Source organism: Jatropha curcas, chromosome 5, assembly GCF_041381405.1.
Source record: "Jatropha curcas cultivar XTBG-Jc1 chromosome 5, XTBG_Jcur_1.0, whole genome shotgun sequence".
In the NCBI taxonomy this organism is placed as follows: Eukaryota; Viridiplantae; Streptophyta; class Magnoliopsida; order Malpighiales; family Euphorbiaceae; genus Jatropha; species Jatropha curcas.
The window spans coordinates 26,096,520-26,122,128 of NC_143155.1; the positions used below are offsets into that span (position 1 = coordinate 26,096,520).

A 25,609-nucleotide genomic window follows, 5' to 3' on the forward strand; every position below is an offset into this window, starting at 1 on the left:
GTTTAACTAATGATTATAGTCTAAATAACGAGTTATGCAATGCATATTTTTAAATGTTAGTGTTCAAAAACTTAAAAGCAAAAAAGTTATTTTATTATAGGAGCTCTTATAATGATTTTTTCTCAATCAATGTTAATGAAAATAAAATTATTAAAACAATTTTACCATAAAGTACCATATTGAGAAATTTATATTTAATAAATATTTCAAGTGGTAAATTCTAACAAAGAACCCAATTTCATATTATTATATATTTTTGGTAAACCTGAAAAATAGAAATTTAAGAATTGAGTTTTAAACACTCAATAATACAAGTGTCAAAATTAAAATATTTTATTTAAAACTAAAACAAATTTCAAGTTAAAAATATTGGCTTATAATTTTAAAAGCAAATTATAATTTAATTGAGATTTTTACATGGTATATATGTAAGCACTATAAATGACTAAAACATTGAAAAATTAAAAATTAATTTTTTCGGTATTATTAAATATCATCCCAGTTAATTTTATATCTCGATGATCAATTATTTTCTTTTAAACTAGTCACATGTCCATGTATCGTGTAATTTGTGCAACTTTATTATGTTACTTTTAAGAATTCAAATACTATTTTCATTTCATAGTACTTGTTATATTTGAGAAAATAGGTTGTTCCAAAATATTTGTCACATTTGTGGTTTTAAGGATAATAAATATCTTTTTTCCATGTAAACAAATAATTATTACTTCAATTTAATAGTTTTCTTATAGAATTAGTATTGAATTAAGTGTAATATAGTCAATTTACTCAATAATTTATTATAATTTAGATAAATTTAATCATTTAGGAGACATGAAATTCCAAATATGACAAGTATTATGAAACAGAGGCAGTAATATTATATAAATTTATTGAACAATATTACTAATTTCATTAACTATGAGAAAAGAAAATTTACTGTTTTTATTATTTGAAAAAACATTAATGATATTACTAATTATTTAATTAATTATTAAAAAATAAATAACATTAAATACTGCTAATGACATGAATAATAATTTTAACTGAATCAATAACTAAATTTTTAAAAATAATTTCTTTTGTCGCCTCAATATTTTAATAATTTAACATTATAGTACGGATGTAAGCGAATTTGCTTCAATTTTTATATAGATAGTTAGATATTAATTAAAAAAAAAGTGAACTTTTAAATTTAAAATATCATAAAAAAATATTAAGGTAGTAATATTTTTAATTACGCAAGTAATTAATAGTTAGTATCTTATCAGAAATATTTTATTTGTCTGCTTTATTATAATAATAATATTATGAAAATGATTGGCTTGGATCTGAATCTTAGATATGGATGGAAATTAAGTTTGAGGAGTGAAAATATTTATTGTTGGATAATGCCTTAATATCAGTAACAGCAGTTAATTAATCTGAATAAAATAAGGAAGCAAATCGCAGTCTGAAGAACACGCGCTATTAGCCGCCATGTATTAACCGTGAGTTATAGTGTATATGCGTAAGTTTCAGACAAGCTTTGTCAGTAAAATAAAATAACGACGGAGCGGAAGGCCAAAACGCACCAAAAAATTACAAAAAAAAAAAAAGAAAAAAAAAATTTTCTCCATTTCCTTCCTGGTTAGATCGGTCCGTTGCTTTGGGGACTTAAAAATAATAATAAAATTAAGTGGAACGAGTTTTATTATTCGAAGGAGAAAATAAAAAGAAAGGGAAAAATAAAATAAAAAATAACGGGGAAAAAAAACGCGGCTGCTCTATGCACCAAAAAACCAGAGAGAGAAGAGACTCTTTCTGCTAATCGATTCCAGCTATAGAGATCGCACCAAAGCGACCCCAAAACTTCAGGTTCCAAAAATCATTCTGTTTTTGTTAAAGATCCTCTAATTTGAATTGGTTTAGTTTTTGGAATTTAAACATCAATTTTCTAGTCGGTGCCGTGGATTTGGATTTTGTGATCGTGTCTGGTTTTGATCGTTCCATTGGAATCCTCGGTGGGTTTTCGGGTCTGTGAAATGGGTCAGGTCCAGTTCTATGGTTGGATTTGCGGAGGGGGAGGTCTGAGGTTGTGGGCTTGATTGGTTGGTTCTTTTTTGAATTTATTATTTTTGTTCTTTTTTGATGATTTCTTTGGAAAGGAGAGATGCGAGAAAAGAGCTAGGGTTAGGGTTTGGCAGTGGGAGAGAGATGGAGGACACTGAGCTTGAAGAAGGGGAGGCTTGCTCAGACCATAACAACAACGATGGTGATTATGATGCAAGCATGGACCCTGATATTGATCTCTCTTACCTAGTGAGTTTTTCTTTTCTTTTCTTTTTGAAGTTTATTTTGCTTAATTAATTATAAGAACGATAAATATTTTTTTTTGAATTTTATTATTGGCTTTGTTAGATAAGTTGACTTTTCTCCAATTCATGTTGTTTGGGGTGTGTATGTTTTAGATCCGAATTATGGATACTAATGTGATTTTGAGTTTTAAGTTTGATTGGTTGGAATGCAGAGTGTAGTTGGCAATGTCAGATTAATATGCTAATGCCGTTCAACAAAGAGAAGAAAAGTACGTGGTGCTTTTGTATTCTGAATGTATTTGGACATGGGGACAAAGATAATATTAGGAAGTTTTCTTCAGTAGTAGAATTTGTTAGCTGTAGAGCATATTGATAGAGAAATATCTGTGTTTCCGTATTTTGGTTTACTGGGTTCTCGGTGGCACAAGACATTTGTTTAAATGGTTCAGTTAGTTTGAAGTGCTAATTACTAGATGCAATTTTCAAGTTTGAAGGTTGAAGAATTGAGCTTATAATTTCTCCATTCAGGTTCAGTAATGTGCTTGTATAAAGCATGCAAAATAACTACAAGTTTTAAATTGTGGGGTATCTTGGAAACTTGAGCTTTGCATTCAAGCCATGTGAAACTTTGTCATCAAAATATGAATTACAACTTCTTGAACTTGGATTCCAAAAAGTGCACTTGAAAGCTTACGTTTGTAGATTTTTGAATCATCAATGCTTTTGAAGTTATAGCAAAGAGCATACAACATTCAATATAAACCCTTGTTTCCGGTTCTATGTCTTGTATGCTTTCAGTATTTGTCTCTATCATCAGTTCATATCTCTGTACATCTACAAAAATCTTACTCATGATATTTAACTACTAGTTCTTTTTCTTTGAAGGATGAGAAACTTCAGGATGTCTTGGGACACTTTCAGAAAGATTTTGAAGGTGGAGTTTCGGCGGAGAATTTGGGTAAGTCCAAACACACAGCAATATGATTACTGGAAGCCCTGCTCTGATATTGATTATCTAGATGGTTACATTTCAAACAGGGGCCAAGTTTGGTGGTTATGGTTCATTTTTACCTACCTATCAGCGCTCTCCTATTTGGTCTCATCCAAGGACTCCGCCAAAAATTCAGCACCACAATGCACCAAAGTCTCCAAACAATTCCGAAGTGGAGGTATATATATTTTTAATATTGTAATATTGGGCATTATTTATTTGCTTGTTTTGATTTAAAGGATGAAAGTGCAGCTTGATTTTAGTTGATTTAGAAAGTTTCTTTGTTAAGTCTGTTGTATATGTTTCTTATATAGGGTGGCCGGCGTGTCTTAGTATCTTCATCAATTGCACCTCAATCAGTAAAACCTGAACCTGCGTGTGCTACTGTGGTGTCACTGACAGCATCAAAATCATCCTCCTCCTCCATGATTACTTCAGCCAAACAAGAAGTAGGCATGCCATCTACTAATCTTGCTAAGGAACATATTGCAAGATATGAATCGGTAAACAGGAAATCTGCTAATATACCGGACCAAAAAATGCTGAAGGTTCGAATTAAAGTGGGTTCCGGTAATTTGTCGACACAAAAAAATGCTGCAATCTACAGTGGTCTTGGCCTTGATGTGTCACCGTCTTCATCATTGGATGATAGCCCTTCTGGAAGTGAAGGGCTGTCTCATGGTCCTCAAGATTCACCATTTGAATCTCCTGCTCATATTCTTCAGGTGAAATGTCTTCCCACAATTTTGTACTCTTTAATTTTTCCTTAACTATTTTGTTGGAAGTGATCAACTCTGTTTCTTTTATCTTGTGTTCAAGCAGATAATGACTTTCTTTCCAGTGCATGGGGGCATATTGCTATCACCTCTTCCTTGTGATTTGATTCAATTGTCAGAAAGGGAAAAGCTTCATAACGGCGCATTGCCTGCCCTTACCATTGGCCCAGAAAGTTCTGGCATTATAATTAATGGGTTGGAATCTGTGAGAGGTGATGGAAAAGTGTTGGGAGAAAAGAAAATTAAGTCACTGGAGAGGAATGAAGTATCAGCAGAATCAAAAAGTGAAAATAACAGGGATTTTAGGAGCGGTGTTGATGCTTTGCCTAAAAAGGAGTTAGATCTTGACACTTTGGCCTGTGAGGAACTTGTTTCTAACACATTAAAGCTCCCACTCCTCTCCAATTCATATTCTGTTCCTGATGAAACAAAAGGTACAATTAGGGCATCTAATGTACCCAGGGAAGTGTTCAAGGGTGGAGTGAGGGACAAAGGATTTTCTGATGTAATAAAGGAGGAGCTGTTGGGGCCAATGTATACACATGAAGATGCCTGGATTGAGAATTCCAAAGCCACTTCAGCTGGAAAGATCTGGGAAGACAAGAAAGCTAGTTCTTTTGACAGTGTTTCTGTATATCCTAGGAAAGATGGCCATCGAAAGGGAGAAAAGCCTTATGGCTCTGTCAAGAGCGACTCAATTATTTCAAAGGGGATGAAAGCTGTGAGCTCTGAACTGACAGACACTCCCAAGCAGAAGGCTGATCAGAAAGTTATGTCCCATGAACAAGAAGGCACCAAGTTTCATTCTGGAAAGGAGCGTTTATCTTCTGAAGGGAAAAAGAAACTAAAAGGAAATCAAAATCGTGGAAATGTGGTTGCGGAGATGCTAAAAGATGGCTTGGCAGGTGGCTCTTCTTTGGTGACCAAAATTAAGAAGAGCGCCTCTGCAGATGACCATACAACTAAGGGAGAGTTGGAAGACACAAAATCACAGAAGAATACTGGAAAAGCTGGGGATAGGTACAGAGACTTTTTTGGGGATATTGAACTAGATCGAGAAGAAAAACATATGAGTCCACTGGCAATGAGTCATGAAGATAGACAGAAAGAATTTGACTTGGGTGAAAAGAGTGTATGTTTCTCAGAGAGATCAAGTGGTAAGAAAATTGATAAGCTGTCAACATCTGAGGTGCATCCTAAAACAGCTACTGGCATTGGTTCCTGCTCTGAAAATGGGCCCATATCTGATGCTGGTCCTGCTGCAACTATCCCTGCTGCAACACAAGATAACTGGGTCTGTTGTGACAAGTGTCAGACATGGCGGCTTCTTCCGCTTGGTAAAAATCCTAATGACTTACCTGAGAAGTGGCTTTGTAGCATGCTTGACTGGCTGTAAGTTCTCCAACATCATTTAAATCTAATACTTCTGACCATTCATAACTTCAAGAAATAGCTAATCTAGATGGATATTTATAAAATAGGCTGAAAGAATTTTTTTTTTTTTGAATTCCTATAGAAATTTTGTTTTTGAATTCCTATGTCTTTCTCTTCTCTCTCTAAAGTTTGATTTTTTTTTTTTCAATTTTACATGCTTTAGGCCTGGTATGAACCGATGTAGTTTTAGCGAGGCAGAAACAACAAAGGCTGTAATGGCATTGAACCCTGTTCCTCATCCATTGAGTCAAAATAATCTGCAGATCAATCCCAGTGGGGTTATATCCAAAGTAACTTTGGTTGACGATCAGCTGGATCGGACTCACCAAAACTTTGGTTTGCATACCATGCCCACTGGTAAGAAGAAGGCAGGCAATGGTCCTGCTCCATTGTCAAACTCTGTGAAGAAGGGAATACAGTCATCAGTGGCAAATGGAAGCTTGAATGGTGTGAACCAACCTATGGTAGGTGAACCTGATTTTCTAAAATTGTGCAATTCTAGTGACTTGGCTGCAGAAAAACACAAATATAAGCAGAAAGAGAAGCATAAAGCACTTGACAGCTGTTCTGATGGAGGTATTGCATTTGATTTTTCTGCCATGCCTCTCTGAACTTCCCTTTCCCCTCCTTGAGTATGAGATTGACTTTATTGACAAACTTGCTCGCAGGTGATGTTAGGCAATTAAAGATGAAAGGCAAAAGGGATTCTGAGCAAGATTTATTCAGGGCCTCCAAGAAAATGAAAACTGAAGGTTTGCCACAAGATTGGATATCGGATCAAGTTAACATTGAAAAATTAGGTCCTAGCTCAAGTAATGGTTTACCTTCTATGTCATCAGAAAAGAATTTGCCCAAAAAACAGGGCCGCACTGCTTCTAAGGATCAGACGCAAGTTTCTGCCAGAAAATCAAAGGATGAAGTTCTGATGTCCTCAGATGATGTTCCCACAGATATAGGAAAGGGGGATGATAGAGAAGTTGGCAAGAAGAGAAAAGTAAAGGAAAGTCATGATTCTCAACGTAATCCAGGCTCCCTTTCAAATATTCTCCAGGATAGCAGGGCCATAGACAAGGAGGAGTTCAGTGAGAATGAATACAGGAAAAAAAAGAAGGCCAGGGTATCCAGGTCTGATGGGAAAGAGTCCAGCACGAGCAAGGGCAGTGGTAAAACAGACAAAAAAGCTAGTCATAGAAAGAACCGGCAATTAGGGCAAGACATGGGGAGTTCTGTGTCTCAACGAAGCTTGGATGGCGTGGATTCTTTGAAAAGGGATTCTCGATCTCTACCTCCTTCTGTAGCAGCTACTTCTAGCTCTTCTAAGGTTTCTGGTTCCCTCAAAACTAAAGTCAATTTTCACGACACAAAGGGGTCTCCAGTAGAATCAGTTTCTTCATCTCCTCTAAGGGTTTCAATAGCAGGTAAGCTCACATCAAGTCAAAAGAACTTCACTGAGAAAGTTGACAGTACTGATGCTGGTTTTTTTCCCCTAGGTGGTCGGAGAAGATGCTCAGATGGTGAAGATGATGGTGGGAGTGATCGATCTGGGACAGCAAAGAAGGAAAAAATTCTTGATGTGCTTAATCATTTTAATCATGCTTCTGGTGGTAAAGCTAAACAGCAAATTGTGCCTTCTCCTGATGTCAGAAACCATCACTTCGAAAATGGTGGTGCAGATTATTTAGGTCAAGACACTCGGTATCCTAGTAAAACTACCACTTCAGACCGATGTCGTAATGATGATAGACAACATGAAAATCATACTAATGGGTCCCGCCAAAGGAAGTCTGGAAAGGTATCTTCTTCGAGATCTAAAGACAAGAACAAAAATTTAAATTCTGAGTTTGACAATGGTAAAGTTAAGGCTTCTGATTCTGTTAATGAACAACCACCTTCCTACGAAGTGAAACTGAAAGATGGTAAAAATAAGATTGCAGAGAAGTTTGGGGTCAGTTCTGATGAAGGTGAGAATAGATATGTTGATAAAAAGGACTCTGTGGGACCATTGTCTAGTGAGAATAGCAAGAAAGAGGGCCAGTCAAAATTTCGGGAACACAATGGTCCTGATATTAAAGAACATGCTATTTCCAGCCATGATACAAACCCTACTCCAAAGAAGAGTTTGCTGTTAGATGGTGAGGCAACTGGGAGGGGGAAGTCACCATCATTACCTCCCTCTGCTGGGGCTCAGAATGAAATGTCATCTCATTGTCCTCGACCGGTTTCTGGGTCTCACAAAGAAAATGGAGCAAATATTCCAGTTAATGCTTTCGACAATGGTAATACATCTAGAACACCAAAACAAATCAGAAAGGTTGATCATCCAAATGGTCATCAAAACAGTTCAAGAGATCCGCTTTCAAATGGACACAGGAGGGATCTTGATGCCCCAAGTCCAGTTAAAAGGGATTCTTCCGGTCAAGCTGCTACAAATGCTCTGAAAGAAGCTAAAAATCTGAAGCACCTGGCTGATCGACTTAAGGTTTCATTGTTCATGCTTCTTGTTTGTATGTTACTATCCTTCTGGTTTTGTGCTTTCTAAAATTAATTTTTTTGCAGAACTCTGGGTCAAGTCTTGAAAGTACAAGGCTTTACTTCGAGGCAGCTCTCAAGTTTCTTCATGGAGCCTCCCTTTTGGAAACTGGCAGCAGTGAAAATGCCAAAATGGGAGAGATGATTCAGTCAATGCAAGTGTACAGTAGCACTGCAAAACTCTGCGAGTAAGTTAAAATATAAAGTTGTATGGCAACACTTTGTTGTGTCTAGTTAATGTTGCAACTTGTATGTTACTCAAGTAGTCAGAAATGCTTGCATCAAAAACTGGAAAAGGCACTTAAAATACATTGATCTGTTCCTAACTTGTCTGCTGGAATTTGATATTTTAGTTTGATTCCAGAGGCCATAAATGTCATTCATGTCAGAGGTTTTGGTTAGACCTGATTCAGGCTTGTTATGGCTGGTACATCAAAAGCTGTCACTTACATGGCCCTCATGATATTTTTCTCTTTCCTTTGTTGATACTAAATAAATTTCTTCAATGTTGTTATACCACATCTTGCATTTGTTAGTGTTTTGCTCAAGTACTCTAAAGCAAAGATTGCAATCTTCTAAAAATTGGAACCTTCTATGAACACACTTGTCAACCATGTTTTGAAACATGGTTATCTGTCCTGGATTTATCTCTCTCTTTGAAGTTATATAAATAGATTCTAAAGAAAGAAACAAAGATTAAGGGCAACATCGAGGAATATCCAGAAAGGAATTGTTCATGCTGTTGCAGCAATCAGATCATTTGCTGTTGTCCTGCCGCTGTTTTTACCCTAAATTATCTAATACCTAATTTTTCAGGTTTTGCGCCCATGAATATGAAAAATCCAAAGACATGGCTGCTGCCGCCCTGGCTTACAAATGCATGGAGGTGGCATATATGAGGGTGATTTATTCTTCACATTCCAGTGCAAATAAAGATCGAAATGAGTTGCACAAAGCTCTACAAGTGGTTCCTCCAGGTAACTACAAATATTAGTTTTCTTTGCAAGCTGGATGAAATTCTATTTGCTGGAGCCTATTTTATATGCATCGTATCCTTGTGTTAATATTTTATGTTTGGACATTTTTTGCTCCCCAAACATGACAAGGTGGCAAAATAGCCCTTACCTTCTTTGATCATTAGGAGTTGCTAAGTTGCCATGCATAAAAGTTGCCACCTGCATTTGCTAAATACTGAGTTCTTTAATGACGCATTCTTTGTTGGAGGGAAGGGTGAGAAAGGACTATTACAGATCTTTAAGTGTGAAGAACCGCATATTAAGTGTGAGGCCTCAGCTCAAATGTGGACCAATTGTTGGATGCTTGAAGCTTGATGCAATTTGTCAAATGAAAATGGATCTTCTAACATGCTCACATTTTTCTTCTTCATACAAAATAACTATTCATTTCTGTTTGTCCATCTTCTTATTCTTCTTTTATGAAAAGTGGAGGTAGTATTACTGGTTAACCCTACCCCATTCGTACCAATAGGCAGCATAGAGGACGGAGTACTATGCCTAGGAATCAACAAGAAGAAAACTTTGTTAAAATTTTACATTTTCTTTATTTGGATTGGGACTAGGAAGAATGGTTGAGACAACAAGCATTTATTTATACTTTGGATACTCATATGACCGTCGAAAATCATTGAATTGACTAATTCCTAGAAATTAAAGAAGATTGTGCAAGTGTCTTTGTATTATTTGTTTAATGTACCAATATATTGTCTAGTAGTTCTGTATTCCATGCCATGGATACATTTGGCACGTAAGATAGCTTGTTTACTACATTGTTCTTTGGTATGTTTAAGGACCTGCCTGATAACAGTAAATTTTATCATGTATTTTCATGATATGCACAGATGCTTGATCATCTCAATGCTAACTTTTTCTCCTTTCTTTCATCCTAAAAATAATTTTTTTTTAGTTTGGCATTTAGCTTTTCAAATGCTTAATCTTGTTTCATTCTTTATCAGGCGAGTCTCCTTCTTCTTCTGCCTCTGATCTTGATAACTTGAATCACCCAGCAGCAGTGGACAAGGGTTTCCCAGCCAAAGGTATTAGCTCTCCTCAAGTGACTGGAAGCCATGTCATTGCTGCACGAAACCGTCCCAGTTTTCTACGGTTGCTCAATTTTGTAAGTACATTGTTTTTCATTAAGAAACTTCAAGTTGTTATTTGATTATCTTGTTGCATAAATTCTTCCAAAAATAAAACTGTGGATAAGAATTAGACCAAGGAACTTATTATGATTTGGAATTAAATTACTAAGAGAAAACTTTATGATCATGTATGGGTATAAAGAATGCGTAAAGCTGAAATTACCTATTCTTTTGCTTTTCTGATGTCCTTGATGCAAAAACATCATATTTGTTCTTGTGTATCATGTGCTGTGAAAATCAGTTGGCAACATTGATTTGGTGTCAGGCAACCCAGAAACCTCTGTTATTTCATTTTAGAGCATTTAATGCTTGATAGTTTACTTTGCTTCCTAATATGTATCCATATACATATGGGCATCACCAACTGTGATTATTTTGCAGGCTCAGGATGTAAATTTTGCTATGGAAGCCTCCAGAAAATCACGGATTGCCTTTGCGGCAGCTAATGTAAGCTTGGGAGAAACCCAACGCAGAGAGGGTATTTCTTCCATTAAAACAGCTCTTGATTTTAATTTCCACGATGTAGAAGGATTACTACGTCTGATAAGGCTTGCAATTGAAGCCAGTAGCCGCTAAGGAACCCAGTTGTTTGTGGAGATTGTATCAATTTTGGGAGAAAATGAAAGAGAACTATTTTTGGCCCAGATCTCCCTGTTGAAGTATTTGAAACTTCTGTTGTGAGACCTGTTATCACTGTCTCACCAGCTCAGTGTTCTATGTACATGTGTATTATACAGGAGAAAATTCAAATTGAGTATATTTCTTCATCAACTTCAGCTGCTTTCTGAGACAAATGAGGACCATACATGTCAAATCCATTTGAGGATTGCTATTAACGAAATCTGTTTATCAACTTCTAGAGAAATGGTCTGAGGTTGTAAAAAGTGGCAGGTTTTTTGTGGCACTGTAGGATTGTGTTTGAAGAAATAAACTAATAAACATAGACAAACCCAATTATAAATATGTTCGGGGTTGTAGAATTCTGATAGCAGAGTGAGCCATCTTTCTGGCAATTGTTTTTCCCCAGGCGGAGGTCAATATAGCTGTCTCTTAATGCGCTAGTTACAACTTGTTTGGATACATCTTAAGGATGCAAGCTGTAAAATATGTCTATTGACATGACATCTTAGTTCTACAATGAGGCTGCATTAACTTCCTTGGTTCAAGCATTGTGTAAGGATGGCATTGAGGTGGCAGTCTCAGGTCAGTGACCTAGTTTACTATATTGTTACCTTTTCCTTTTCTTCAATTTTCTTATTAGATGATATAGGTTATTTGTCTTGGTTTCTTCTACATGCTATATGTGGACGTTTTATTTATCTCCTTGTTTATTTATTTCTGCAGGTTATCTGATAATTGCAGTTAAGACAATTTTCTCTTTGTTGTTAACATAGAAAAGCAGGAAGAAGTTGGACTAGTTGTGGATTCAGAAATAATTTTGCAGGCATGTTACCAAGTTATTTCCTTTTAAGGTTCGTGTACTATATTAGCTGCAAAAGTTTAATTGGATTGACTACTGTTCTTACATGAATTTGCCTCTCAATGTCTCCTTTTCTCTTTGGCAGTGACTATCGTAATTGTATATATGCAATCAAGTAGAATGCGAGCTTCATTTTTTTTCCCCTTTTTTAGGGTGGGGAGTTAATTCATGCCATATCCGCCAGTTGTGAGGATTTAACCGGTAAAGCTACTGTAACCCATTTCTAATGGAGTTGAACTGATGTTTAAATGAGACATGGTTTTGATGACGTGCTTGTTTAATTTCTGAAGAACTTCATTCCTTCAGCAGCTGCCTGTGCCTTTTATCCTCATTCTGCGTGCTTCCAGAACTCAAGATCAGACTTCCCTCGACTTGTTGAGCATTACTTGCAGTTCTGAAATGATGTGGTGTAACTGTTGATCAGATGATGCGAAAGAGGTGGTTTTGGTTTCAAGTTCAGCCAATCCGGGCAGTTTTGGCAAGCATACCAGCTACTGGATATTGAAGTATTAATCTTGATGAAGTGCTTGTATTTATATTGGCCCCTCAACCCAACTGCTGATATTGCTTTGTTCATATTAATTGTAAAGTTAGCGACACGTTAGATTCTGACCAACCCCTGCCCTTCTCCAGGCCATTCCCACCCCATAAAAAATAAGAAGAAAATCCAACCAACTTACCTCACCTTCACTGTTACTTGTATAAAAGCAGCAACATTTATTTAAAAAAGTTTTGATATTCTTTTTTCTTTTCCTTTTTGTCTGTTTTATTTGAGATTTGCTCACTTTGATGCATGATGTTCAATTCTTTAGATTATCGAGTCTTGGTATCAGCTACTGAAATGCAAGCTGGAAAAAAAAAAATGTAAAATCAAATTATTCAACTTCAAGGTTTATTGTGTAGTTCCATTGAAAATCCCACTACTGTTTAAGTTATCTATATTATAATCTGCACACAAATTTTTTTTTTTTAAAAAAAATTAATATAGTTAAATTATAATTTTTGATTTATTTTTTTTCTGTTATACCATTATATTAATATCTATTAAATTTAAATTATCTATATTATATTATTTTTAAAATTAATTAAACATTTGACCAAATATAGTTTTAGATAAAATGTTAATACTTTAATTTTTTTTATATAGAGATTTAATTAATAATGATGGTAGTTTGACAACCATTATAATTATTATTGATGACGAAATATATTAAATAAGAGTGAAATGATAAACTTCAAATATTATTCACTTAAAAAAAAAAAAAAAAGAAAGATGGTATTTATTACGGTTCAATTTTAGAAAGATTAACTTATTTTTTTATTAATAAAAGTGAATTAAACAATTGTAGAAAACATGTCAATACGATTTAAATACCAAATATCATATCTAATTGGCGAATTATTAAAAAATTCATTGTTTAATTAATTGTTAATACTTGTAAACATATATATTTATTATTATATATAACTAATTGGCGTGGGGAGATCACTGTTCCCATAACAGTGATTTTCCCACTTAGTCCCACTTAGTTCATTAATTACATTTTAGCCTATGATGTTTTTTAATCCTTTTATTATTTTTTAATTAAATTCTTACCACAATAGCATTTTATCCACTTAATCCTTTTATAGTTGTTTAATTACATTTCTGTTCAACATTGTTTTTTCACTTAACCCTTTTATTATTCCTTAATTACATTCTTTTCATAATTTAAATAATTATTCATTTAAAATTTCTTAAATTAATTTATTTAATTTATATAAGCAAAACTTAATATGAGTTTTGTATTGCGATTTTTGAATGCTTAATTATAAATAATTTGAATAGTTATTTTCCTAATATATAAAATTGACATACCAAAGTTACTAATGGCTTACTTTTTTCATTAATTTGATTTATTTTCATATTTTTCAATACATTTCTCTCGTGATATGGAAATCATTAGAATTTGAAAATTTTGATACACATATATATGCATACATACAGCTAACATTAAGCGTTATCAATATGTGCATTTATAATAAACAATATCCATAAACATTAATTATTAGATGTCGATGATAATTATTCTCTAGCAAATTAAAGATTAATATTGTAAACATATATAAAGCTCTGCTAATACCATTTTTCAAATAATGTTTATTTATTCTTTTATTACTCCAATCAATAAAATAATAATTTTTGATATCTTATTGAAATCCAAAAATTATAATATCCATATAACTTTATATTTTTTTTTTTTGTCTAAATTGATTCAAATTAAAATTTTAAAAATAAAAAAATTAATAAATTTTAATTTCATATATACAAATTGCCTATTTTCATTTGAGAAATATTATATATTTAATAGATTCACATTAAAAGACTTTTACTTTATATATATTCATGTTAAAACTTTATAAATGGATAAAATATTAATTTTTATTCAAAATAATGAATTGTAAAATTACAATGAGTAACTTACTTAAAGATAATAAACACAACACTAAATTTAACCTTTACTATATATTTATATATTTAGATGTACATATCACTTAGTATAAATGTAAGGAAAAAAAATAAAGTTTCTTATTGTCTATTATATTTTATATACTTATTTTTTAATTAATTATGAATATAAATTGTGTTTGATGATTATTTTAAATAACAAATTAATGATGAAATTAATTTCATCAATAATTTTATTAATTTTTATTTTTATTTTTAAAAATATTTTAAAATTATTATAGGTTGAAAATAAAGTTGTATTGTTAAAAATTTAGTAATAAAGTTGTGCCAAGTAAGACAAAAACGAACATATATAGATTTTTAACTTGAAAAAAAGTATTTGTATTTATGTGATAATAAATATTTTAACAAAACTCTACTAGAAGTAGCATTATCAAATTGTTGTTGACACTATTATGGTTTATTATATAATTACATGTATACGACAACGTTAATATAGTATTCATAATATGGTCTACAAGTTAAATTATTACTTACAAAGTCAATAAATATAAAGTATCACACGTAAAATTTTATTGTAAAATGTCAAATTTTATTATATTATAATACAAATTTAAAATTATATTTATATATATATATAATTTATGATAATTAACTGGCAAATCGCGCTCGGTGATGGGTTGGTATTTTTGTGAAAGGAGTTCTAATAATTTTGAATGAAGAAATTATTTCTTTTTAATATTAAATTTTAAATTAGCAGTAACATCTCTTATTGTTACGTGTCTTATGACTTAAATAAGGTTTTAAACAATGAGCGAGCTAGCCGCAAACTCAAACCTACCGACCTGCCCGACCGTCTCACGAGTCATGACCTCGTTTAGGCGCGTAGTTTTGTTTTTCTTTTTCGCCTGTTTCATAGTCTCACGTGCCAACTGGGGCTTTAGTTTGCTGCTCCAATTCTACCCTGTTCGCAGCCATCACCTCCCTCTCCCCTTTCCATCACCCGCCCTCAAATTACCAAACCCTAACCCTAATCCTAACTCTATTTTTGTTTAATATAATTTTTGCAAATTAATTTTTGTCTTGAAACTTGTAATTCTTTACACCGAACTGTAATGCGCTGTTCTCACACACAGAGCTTCAAGACTCCAATCTTCCACTTCGACAATGGAGGCGTTGAAGGGAAATTTAGAAGAAATAGAGATTGGGAGCTCCGTCGAGTCGTTTCAGAAGTTTTTGGATTCGCAGAAGGAGCTCTTTCACAGTCAGATCGATCAACTTCAAAGCATCGTCGTCGCTCAATGCAAACTCACCGGCGTCAATCCTCTCTCTCAAGAAATGGTGCGTTTGTAGTAATTGAGAATTTTAAATATCGAAAATAACTACCGAAAGCTTGAATTACACCCATAGAGCAGAATTGTTTTTAGTTTCGGTTGTTTACGAGCTGCTCTGTTTAGTTTAGAGCCTTAAAGGGCAAGCAATTATTTATTTGTACCAGAAGTTTCTAATTTTGTTCCGTGTTTAATTCAAATCCTGGGGCATTAAGATATTTAATAGGGTTCTTTCTCTATTCTGTTTGTTCTGTTTGTATTTTTGGTTCTTAGGACGGTATATAACATAATGCAACAAGTTATCTATATATAACTACATAAATCATTTTTGTAGTGGTAAATTATGTTTTTTCCAATGCATCATGGATATGGAATTTCTTTGAGCACTACTTCCTAAATTGAATTTTACTATGTATGGTCCACAGGATAGTGATATGATTAGTATTTGAATTCTAACGCCTCTTAAAATCATGCCAAAATGTGAATTAAGATGTTGTTCAAGGTTCTAAAAGCTTCAAACTTGCTTGAGTTGTCTATTGGGCAGAAGCGTCATACGTTTGTTCGAAAGATGCCCTTATTCTTTTGCTTCACGAGAAAATTAATTTTTCCATCTATTATGGATTTAAGATGTTCACTAATACAATCATTTTCTGATTCATCTTCAGGCAGCTGGTGCCATGTCAATAAAAATCGGTAAGTTGTGGATACCAGATTTCTCTATCTGATATATTAACAATATTTAAGGAGTCCTAAATAGGTATTCTTAACTCAGCAACAATAACATATGCATATTGTGTATGTATATTTGCCTTTTTGAGCTATGTTTGATTGGCATTATCAAGTTACTTCAGCTGTTGGTTGGCATACTAGGTTTATCAGTGATGAACATAATATTTCCATTATCATGATCCTAGAATGTAACAATTGAATTAGCTTCAAATTGCATACTGATATACACAGGCATGTATACAATTTCATGGCTGCTTTCTGGGCCAAGTTTTCCTCTGGGAAAACCAAGTGATCTTAGATGCATGCCTTTTTGATCCCTCATAGTGCATTTTCTTTATATTTCTGGACACTGAAAATTGTTAGGAATGATGTGCTGTAGTTGGATTGTATTTGGGCTTAGCTTGTAATTGTCAACACTAGTCCATTAGTTAAGTACTTTCTTATTAAATAGTTTACAGTCAAACAATAATACAAATTCGTAATACTTCTGTATCGATCTCTTCTCTTTTCTCTGTTTCTCTCCTTCCCTCTCTTTCTCTTCTCTTTCCCTTATTTTCCCTATGTTTCTCAGCAAAACAAGCACAAGTTAGGATTGTATTTTCTTCAAGTTCCGACCAAAAATCTATAATCAGACATCTTATGAATTGTGCTACTTTTTCATCATTTTCTAACTTCATTGGTTGATTTGGCAGGAAAAAGACCTAGAGATTTGCTAAATCCTAAGGCCATAAAGTATATGCAAGCTATTTTCTCAATAAAAGATGCAATCAGCAAGAAAGAATGTCATGTGATAAGTGCTCAATTTGGCGTAACAGTCACACAGGTATTTACCTTTTTCATATGTTTTCAAACATCGAAGTTTTTCATCTTTTTTCATGTTAGTCTGCTTTGCACAAAATGTTTTGCCTTCCTTTCCTTTCATAACCTACATGGGACTTATATACCTATGTATCAAGAAACCTGTGAAAGTTTACTTTTATGGTGTAAAATTGACTACAGGTTCGAGATTTCTTTGCTAGTCAGCGTGCAAGAGTGAGGAAACTGGTCCGGTTATCAAGGGAGAAGACATCCAGAACAAATGTATGTAAAGAACCACAAGAAGGGGCTGCAACAAGCTCTGATTCTATGATGCCTATTAACCTGGCTCCATTGAATTCTGTTCACCCAGATCCAGTTCCCATAGGCTCTCTTGGATGCAATCCAGTTCCCTTAAACTCTGTCAGTCCTGATTCGGCTCCCTTAAACTATATTGGGCATGATCCAGCTCCCTTAAACTCTATTGGGCATGATCCAGCTCCCTTAAATGCTATTGGGCATTCCAATGTTGAGGAAGCACCATCTTGCTCAACACAGGATGACTTAATACCTGGCTTACATGATTTAGACAAACATTTTGTTGAAAATATTTTCTATTTGTTGCGAAAGGAAGAAACATTTTCTGGGCAGGTGAAACTGATGGAATGGATCTTGCGAATACGAAATCCCTCAGTGCTAAGTTGGTATTTTTCTAATCATTTTTGTGTGTTTAAGATTTTTATTCTTATCTCTCATGGCTATTTAACTGTTCTGTCATACGTTGCAGGTTTTTAAATAAAGGTGGTGTCATGATTTTGGCTACATGGTTGAGTCAAGCAGCTGCTGAAGAACAAACAAGTGTTCTTCTTGTCACCCTCAAGGCACAAATATGCTCCTTATATCCTTCTTAATGCTCACTAATTTATTTCTCATAACCTGGCTTAAGATTGATTAATTTGCTGCTGTGCAGGTTCTTTGTCATATGCCTTTGCATAAATCTCTTCCTGAACATATGTCAGCCATATTGCACAGTGTTAATAGGCTGCGATTCTACAGAACATCAGGTGTACTTTTGTTCAGAGACTTGTACTTTTTGACTCTTGATCTCTATTTCTCTCTTCCACCGTATTGCTTTATATCCCTTGTGATAATTTTGAATCTCATTTATCTGATTTTAAGATCAGACATATCAAACAGGGCAAGAGTTTTGTTGTCAAGATGGAGTAAAATGTTTGCTAGAAGCTTGAAGAAGCCAAATGGTATAAAATCTTCTGTTGATGAACAGGAGATGATACTGAAGCGGAGGTAAGTCAATTTCCTCACTTATGCTTAAACATTTTTTCCAATTAGCATCTCATTTTTTTAGTCTCTAATTTCGTGCAGTATTGATGAAATTATGGGAAATGAATTATGGCACTCTGATGTTAGTAACCCTGTAAGTTCTTGACAAACTTAATATTTGGTGATATTTATATGATGTTTTCTTATAGTTGTTATTGCCGTACAGGAAAATGCTATTACTCTTTCTGAAAGTTCTGAAAATATCAGGTACATATATATTTTTGTCTGACTTGCTTCAGCCCATTGGATCTTGATTATTTGATGAAATATTGAGCACAAATTTCCTATTTAGGAAAATGGAACCCTCACAAACGTTGAAGCTTTTGCCAGCATCAGAAGATTCAAGTAGGAAGCACATCCTAGGTGTATCTTCATCCCGTATCCTCAAGATTTTAATTCAATTTGTTAATTTTGTTTGGATTGTGAAGTAGTAGCAGTGCATAACACTTAAAGGAAACATCAACCAAAATCATAATTCTTTAGGCAAGGGGTGGAGCCATTTATCAATATATTAAAGGAAACATCAACAGAAATCATAATTCTTTAGGGAAGGGATGGAGCCATTTATTAATATTACCACTCAGTTGCATCAATCTCCAGCTGCAAGGTTATCCTTAGTAAACTTGGCTTTGCCTGGTCATTTGAAGTGTTCAAAAGTCTATTGATGCTCATCATATCATATTATTTGTGTTACAGTTAACATATTCATACTTGGTGTAAAATTGAATGCATTCTACTATTAACTAGAATATTTTCGTTTTTCTCAAAGAAAAAAAAAAGAATACATTTTCTTCCAGCCAGCTCTAAATATTAAAGTTGTGGCCAAAGAAACTTTGATAACGAGATTGGATGTGCTTCTTTTGCTATACAACCTGATAGTGACTATCTAATGTTTTGTCACTGTTATGCAAGAATTACCATTGCTACTTTATTTGATTCATCACCACTTGCATTTTAATATGTAACCTTCACAGTGGGTGCATGAAACTACAAAGAAATTATTTGTTCACATTTCTTGTACAGCAGCTTGTCTGCCTTGTCTAATGTTTACATTTCTTGAGAAGAATTCCATGATGATAAACCAGCTGTGAAAACCGAACTAATATAGTCACATTGTTGGTGACAGTGAATTTGAAGTGTGATTACTTGATGGTTTCAAATCTTATATAAAAAAGTCATTGCATGGAATTTATTCTCATGCAACTTCACTACCTCAGAGGCAAAATCAAGGTTTACAGGGACCTATAATCTTGAATGATCTTACCTGTAATGATTGGTTATCCATTCTGGATATTAATCATTTTGCTGGGTGTATTGTTTATTGATTTCATTAAACAGTTAATTGGAACTTAGCGAGTCATTTTGAATGATACTATTTCCTCTTCCCAAAGCTTACCCTTAAAATTGCCTCTTTAGTGAGTGTAGTGCAGGAGGAACTAGATTCTAATGATTCATCTCCTTTTTGCGTCTCTGGAGGTCATTGGCACTTTTGATGCCCTGTTATTAATTTTCGCAAAGTTTTTGGTCAATTTGGGAATGGACCTTGGAATTAGAGCTCACAATTGAGGCTGTTCATCTTGGAAGTTGGTAAATCTCATTCTGATTCAAAATTTACAGGCTCCCTAAATGATTTATATGCAATTGGATTTTATTCTTTGTATGTTCGGATGTATTACATTCCTTAGCTAGTACCAGATACCAGAGAACGCAGAAAAGTTCAGCTTGTGGAACAGCCAGGGCAGAAAACAGCTGGCAGAAGCCCCCAGGCTACAAAACCTGTTTCTGTCAATCAAGGCCGCCCAATGTCTACTGATGATATCCAAAAGGCAAAAATGCGTGCTTTATTCATGCAAAGCAAGTATGGGAAAACTGGTTCCTCATCTAATGGACCTAATGGTACAAAGACAGAAGGTCTTAATAAGCCTTCAAATACTTCATCTGGTAATTTGTTCCCAGCATCTAAAGTTCCTCTTCGGCCTAAGATTGAGGAACAGAAAAAACCAGTAATAGTTCCCACGGTAATTTCTAATAAGCAAGGTCCTCTTGATCCAAAACATAAAATGGGTTTGAAGGAACCTTTGGGAGAGTTTTGCAGGAGGGTCCAAATACCATGGCAGACACCTCCAGGTAAATCCATCTTTGGTGTTTGTTTGTTGGTTGCTTTAAATATTTGCCGATAATAATAGTTTGGACAGATCTACGGTAATGTTTTACTAATAACAGAAAATATATATATATATATATATATATATTATTTTTTTTTAAAAAAGGAAATTTTTCAAGAAGGTCCACGGATTTTATGAAATAGAAAGATATCTAATGTGACTAACAGCTGCACATTTTGCGAAGACTTCAGTTTTTGCAAACACAGATGCTGAGATTTTCTGTCTCCCCTATGTGGCCTTCATTTTTAAATATTTGCAAACTTGGAGAGGATTGAAAACAATTTTGAACTCCATAATACTTGGTTATCTTTTCAATTTTTCTGTGACTCTGCCATTTTCAAGAATTATTGTACATTGTCTCATGATGAAATTAATCACTTCGATGACCCTGTGCAGATTCCTGGTTGTTTGAAACTCGTGGGGCACCCCCGCTTCCCATCTTGTTTGTTGCTCAATATAATAATTTTCAGCTGTGGCAAAATTGTTGTGGCAAAATTGTTAAAATGACCCAATTCAATTCTGCACCTACATTAGCATAATGCACTTTGAGTTTTTTTTTTTTTTTTTTTTTTTTTTTTTAAAAAGTTTTTCAACAGCCATCTAATTTGAAAAATGGATAAACCTTTAAATGCATTGGAGACGCCAATTTACTTGGGCTTGGCTCAAAAAGTGAGCTTCTTGCATATGACTTGTTCTAACTTTTAAGTGCAACGATAAAGAAACCTTCTGGTTTTGGGTTGCTTCTTATGAAACAATGTTGATGTGATGGATGAAAATATCGAGGGTACTATAAGCTAATTTCTTTAACTTGACAATCAATTGTTAGTCTTAACCAGATTAAAATGAAAAAAAAAAAAAAAAGAAAAAGTCAAATAGATTCAAGCAGTGTATGGGTTTGCAACTAGTGCCCTAATTGGAGATGTAAAATTCCAAGAGAATGCTCCTATGTGATGAAACTGGGATTCATTTTTTTTTTCTTTTGGTCTATCATGGAGTTTGGGTTTTTCCGTACTATACTATTCATTTACTGTATATTACAAGTGACCCTGTTTACCTTAAGCCTGCATGCTCCAGGAATATGATTATGCAATTGGACATTGCTGAGGATTCGTGTATATTATGTGATGTGATGGAATTAGAAGTGATAAATTTTCGCCAGTTGGTGATTGAATACTCATCACTTTGGTGACCGGCATTAGGTGCTTCTTGGGCGTCTTAACTTGAAATTGAACTTACACGTGGCTTTAAATTACGATTAAAAGAAAAGGAAGTGTGATTTTGTCAGTTGGGGCTAAATAGCTGGCTACAGACGTGGGCCAGTGAAGTACCAAGCATTGAATATTGGTCTAAAATTTTTAACTTCCTAACCAATTAACGGAGATCTTTTTTTGGACCCGGAGCATATATGGATAATCAGTCTAATCACCTCTGAACTCTTTGGTTAGTTTATAAGTTGCCATCAGGCAAGCCAAGGGAGGCAAGCGTTGCAGATTAGCTGTGGCTGATCATCGTAGCTCACTTCTTTTCTACCTTTTCTTTAAATATTTTTTAATTTATTTTCCATTTTTTCATATTTGTTTATGTCATTGGCAATGAATATGCCCTGCTCTTTCTGCTAAGTTCTTTCCAAGGGATATGTCACCTGGAGTTCACTGGTCCTGTGAATGACAAACTATTTTGGTTATCTTTTGGCTTTTGTCGTCAACTGCTTGCTGTTTTCCTTCCACACTTTGTTGCCTTATTGTACGCTCTTTTTATTCACATTTCCTTTATGCAGAGATAAAACTCAACAATCATTGGAGAGTCGGCACTGGTGAGAATAGCAAAGAAGTTGATGTTCAGAAAAACAGAAACCGTAGAGAGATTGAGACCATCTATCACACGGTCCAGGAGATACCATTTAATCCCAAGGAACCCTGGGACCTAGAAATGGACTACGATGACACATTGACCCCAGATATTCCAATTGAACAGCCTCCTGATACTGATGGATCAGAAGCACAGCTGCCCAATAATGAAACTGCAGCTGCATCAGTAGCACCCTCCTTACCCCAGATTGGTGGAGGGAGTGCTTCGGAGCCTGATCTTGAGTTGCTTGCCGTGCTGCTCAAAAATCCGGAATTGGTTTTTGCATTGACTTCTGGCCAAGCTGGTAACCTATCAACTGAGGATACTGTGAAGCTGCTTGATGTAATCAAGAGAAGTGGAAATGGTTTAGCAGGTAGTTTAAATGGGTTTAGTGGAAAAGTAGAGGAGAAGGTTGAAGTTTCTCTTCCGTCGCCAACACCTTCAAGTAATCCTGGAACGGTGCGTGACTTAGGCTCATGCTACCACAAATCATTCAAATTTTGTCTTAGTTCCTGGGGGCAGAGTGATTTGCTCCCCTGTAGTTACATAGTGATATAAATACAGGAATGCATGCTTTAAAAATGAAAGAAATGGAAGTCACAAATTTTATCCATCAACAGTCGGGTCAGTTATTATTATTAATTTTTTTTTCCCTCAAAAAAAGGAAGTTAAAATTCGAAGCAAATTATCATGCAATTAGAGGCCTAATCAGTATTAGGACGTGGAGCATTTCTAGAATAGTTGGTGTCAATGGGGGAAGCTGGAGCAAGTGTCTGGTAGGGTTTTATGCTTAATGAAATGTGCTTTTCCTGCCATTAGAGGTCCTGTGAAGAAGATTATGGTTGGTAAATTTCTTATTGTCTTGAGAATGGCGGGCTGGTTCCGTTATGAATTTATATGAAAACTGTTCCTGGATTAACAATATAACTGTCCCACTCGCTAAAGATAATATTTGCAGGAAAACAATTTTGGTAGTATAATTATGTCCTTTCTTGGCTATAATTCACCATTGCTAATATGTACATATATTTTTTCCTCTTTTTAAAATCTTTTAATTTAAAAATTTGCAGAGTGGATGGAGGCCAGAAGTTGCCAAGAATCCCTTTTCAAGGGAAAACAGAGTCCCACAAGTCCAGACCAACATTTACTCTAGCTTACTGCAGCCACAGAGTCATAATCAAGGCAGTGACTTTAGAACATCTCAACGGCAGGCAACCATGCAATTGCTATCCCAGCAACTGCAAGCAGCAATGCCTTCCTTCTCATTACCTCAAACAACTTCCACTATACCAGATAATCGACAGCCTTCTATGCTTCTTCCATTGCACCAGAATTCTTCAATGTTACAAACATCAGCCTCAGAAATGGGCTTACAGAAGTACTCCTCTACAACTGGGCCTTCATTTGCAATGAGTACTCCAGAAAGGCGACCAGTTTCATTTCCAATAGCAACACCAACTCCGGTTGTTCATTCCTCCTCTAGATTATCATCTACGGGAAACATGGGTTCAATGCCTGGTTCCTGGAGAGCTGGACAAGGTTTAGCTTCCAATTCAATATCACAAGTTAAGCAAAACAATTACGAACCACCATCATATAGAGGATCAGTACAGCCCCAGTTACGGGCAGGTGCTCCTAATTGGGAGAGAAATGAGGGGTTTGAATCCTGGAGTCCAGAGAATAGTCCTGTTAGGTCACCGGAGTACATTGCAGGAAGCAACTACCCAGGATCCAGAGTAAATTCAGGGAGGAATTATAATCCTGATAATAGGAACAGGCAACGGAATTATCCAGGGCAACGGGAACTTAATAGGAATGGAAACAGAAGGTGGCATTGAAGGGAGGAAGAAAAACAGAGGGTGAAACATGAGGCTGTAATTGGAAATGTTGGGATGTGGAAATCTTCCTATTTTTATTGAGTTTTGACAAGAAGCATCTAATATTCATGAATTTATACCATCTTCATTCTTTTCCTCTGAAGTCTGAATTCTCTGTCACTCTAAATTTTCTTTTCCTCTGAAATCTCTATCGCTCTAAATTTTGGATGGGCCTGTGTTCCAAACCTCCAACGGCGGGTTTGGGCTATAGACTAACGATGGAACACTATTCCACTACCTGTTGTATTTTTGAAAGTCAACACCTGAAAAAGTTTTTTTTTTTTTTTTTTTTTTTTCTAGAAAAATTTGATTCAACTACATTGTTGTTTATGCGAACAATGTTATAATTTCCTTCTTATAATAGTCGATATAATGATAAATTTGGTTGACAAGATGGAAAAAAAAAAAAAAAAAAGGAGTGAGAGATAAATGATGAGTAAGTTTTTAGTGAACTTAAGAATTTAACATCAGTCTTTCCACTTTTTTTGTCAACTTGAAATTTTTTTTATGCGGGCGAGCAATATGTTTTGAGTTCATGATTCTTTTGACGAAAAAAATTTTAACACCATGAAGGAAAAAATTATTTTATATTATGTATTTTATTATATTATTTTCGACTTGTTTGGCATTTTTACCTCACAATAATTATGATTAAAAAAGAAAAAAATTTAATGAATTTATTAAAAAAAAAAAAAATAGAGAACAATATGCCAGCGCTACATAGGAGACGGGAGAATCCGTTGCCATTGGTGCACATTAACTTGCAGTCTGAAAGCTGCTGTCTTTCTTTTTTGCATCGAAATCCTTTGATTCATTTACAAGCAACTAGTCTTTTATTCGAGCGATTCATTTGTAAGCTACTAGTCTTTTACACGAGTGCATTGCACGCTTGCTGTAATCGTTTTATGTTCATTTTTTTATCTATATATATATATCATAACTTTTGTTTAAATTAAAATAAATATAATATTTATTATATACTTAATTCTATTTTTATATAATAAAATGATCTTAAAATAAAATTCAATCAAATCTTTAGACCTAATTTCATAATTTATAAATACAGATTTTTAACACTTTAATAGATACTCGAAAATAAAATCAAATCATCCCTCAATCTCCAACCCTCTACTCTCAACCTCATGTATCAGACAAAAAGAATATATGCACGTACATAGAGATCCTTGAAACATAAAATGTGACCGAAATAGAAATATATAGTTCTAGTTTTTTTTTTAGCTTCCTAGACATTATTTTCTTTTAAGTCAAACGGATTTAGAATATAAAAGAAAAAAATATCAAGAAAATTAAAAATGTTTAACTATCAATAAGCCATCTATTTATTGCAAGTGAGATATAAATCTTTTGCTAAATTAAAGTAATAGTAGTTACAAATTATTCAATAACGA

General features: G+C 34.3%; 2 protein-coding genes across 6 annotated transcripts; both read left to right on the top strand.

Moving 5' to 3' along the window:
* The first annotated feature begins 1,706 nt into the window (after positions 1–1,706).
* Positions 1,707–12,418, top strand: LOC105642474 (cysteine-tryptophan domain-containing zinc finger protein 3). Of its 5 annotated transcripts, XM_012227309.4 has the most exons (15): positions 1,709–2,301; positions 3,183–3,255; positions 3,336–3,466; positions 3,603–4,013; positions 4,111–5,456; positions 5,662–6,074; positions 6,167–6,916; positions 6,989–7,977; positions 8,055–8,215; positions 8,844–9,004; positions 10,000–10,160; positions 10,567–11,388; positions 11,530–11,657; positions 11,751–11,866; positions 11,956–12,418. In XM_012227309.4, exons 1-12 carry the CDS (start codon positions 2,131–2,133, stop codon positions 10,759–10,761), a joined length of 4,962 nt encoding a protein of 1,653 aa, XP_012082699.1. In that variant the 5' UTR covers positions 1,709–2,130; the 3' UTR covers positions 10,762–11,388; positions 11,530–11,657; positions 11,751–11,866; positions 11,956–12,418. The 5 variants fall into 5 exon arrangements, with proteins under 5 accessions (XP_089577382.1, XP_089577383.1, XP_089577384.1 ...); XM_089721256.1 differs by having other exon boundaries at positions 1,707–2,301; positions 6,167–7,977; XM_089721257.1 differs by having other exon boundaries at positions 1,707–2,301; positions 6,167–7,977; positions 11,975–12,418.
* Positions 12,419–15,006: 2,588 nt separating this feature from the next.
* LD (Homeodomain-like superfamily protein) lies at positions 15,007–24,303 on the top strand. Its single transcript, XM_012227314.4, has 13 exons — positions 15,007–15,455; positions 16,111–16,138; positions 16,867–16,997; positions 17,174–17,673; positions 17,757–17,850; positions 17,940–18,033; positions 18,154–18,274; positions 18,353–18,404; positions 18,477–18,517; positions 18,603–18,688; positions 20,006–20,437; positions 22,253–22,782; positions 23,394–24,303. Exons 1-13 carry the CDS (start codon positions 15,282–15,284, stop codon positions 24,159–24,161), a joined length of 3,051 nt encoding a protein of 1,016 aa, XP_012082704.1. The 5' UTR covers positions 15,007–15,281; the 3' UTR covers positions 24,162–24,303.
* The last annotated feature ends 1,306 nt before the right edge of the window (positions 24,304–25,609 follow it).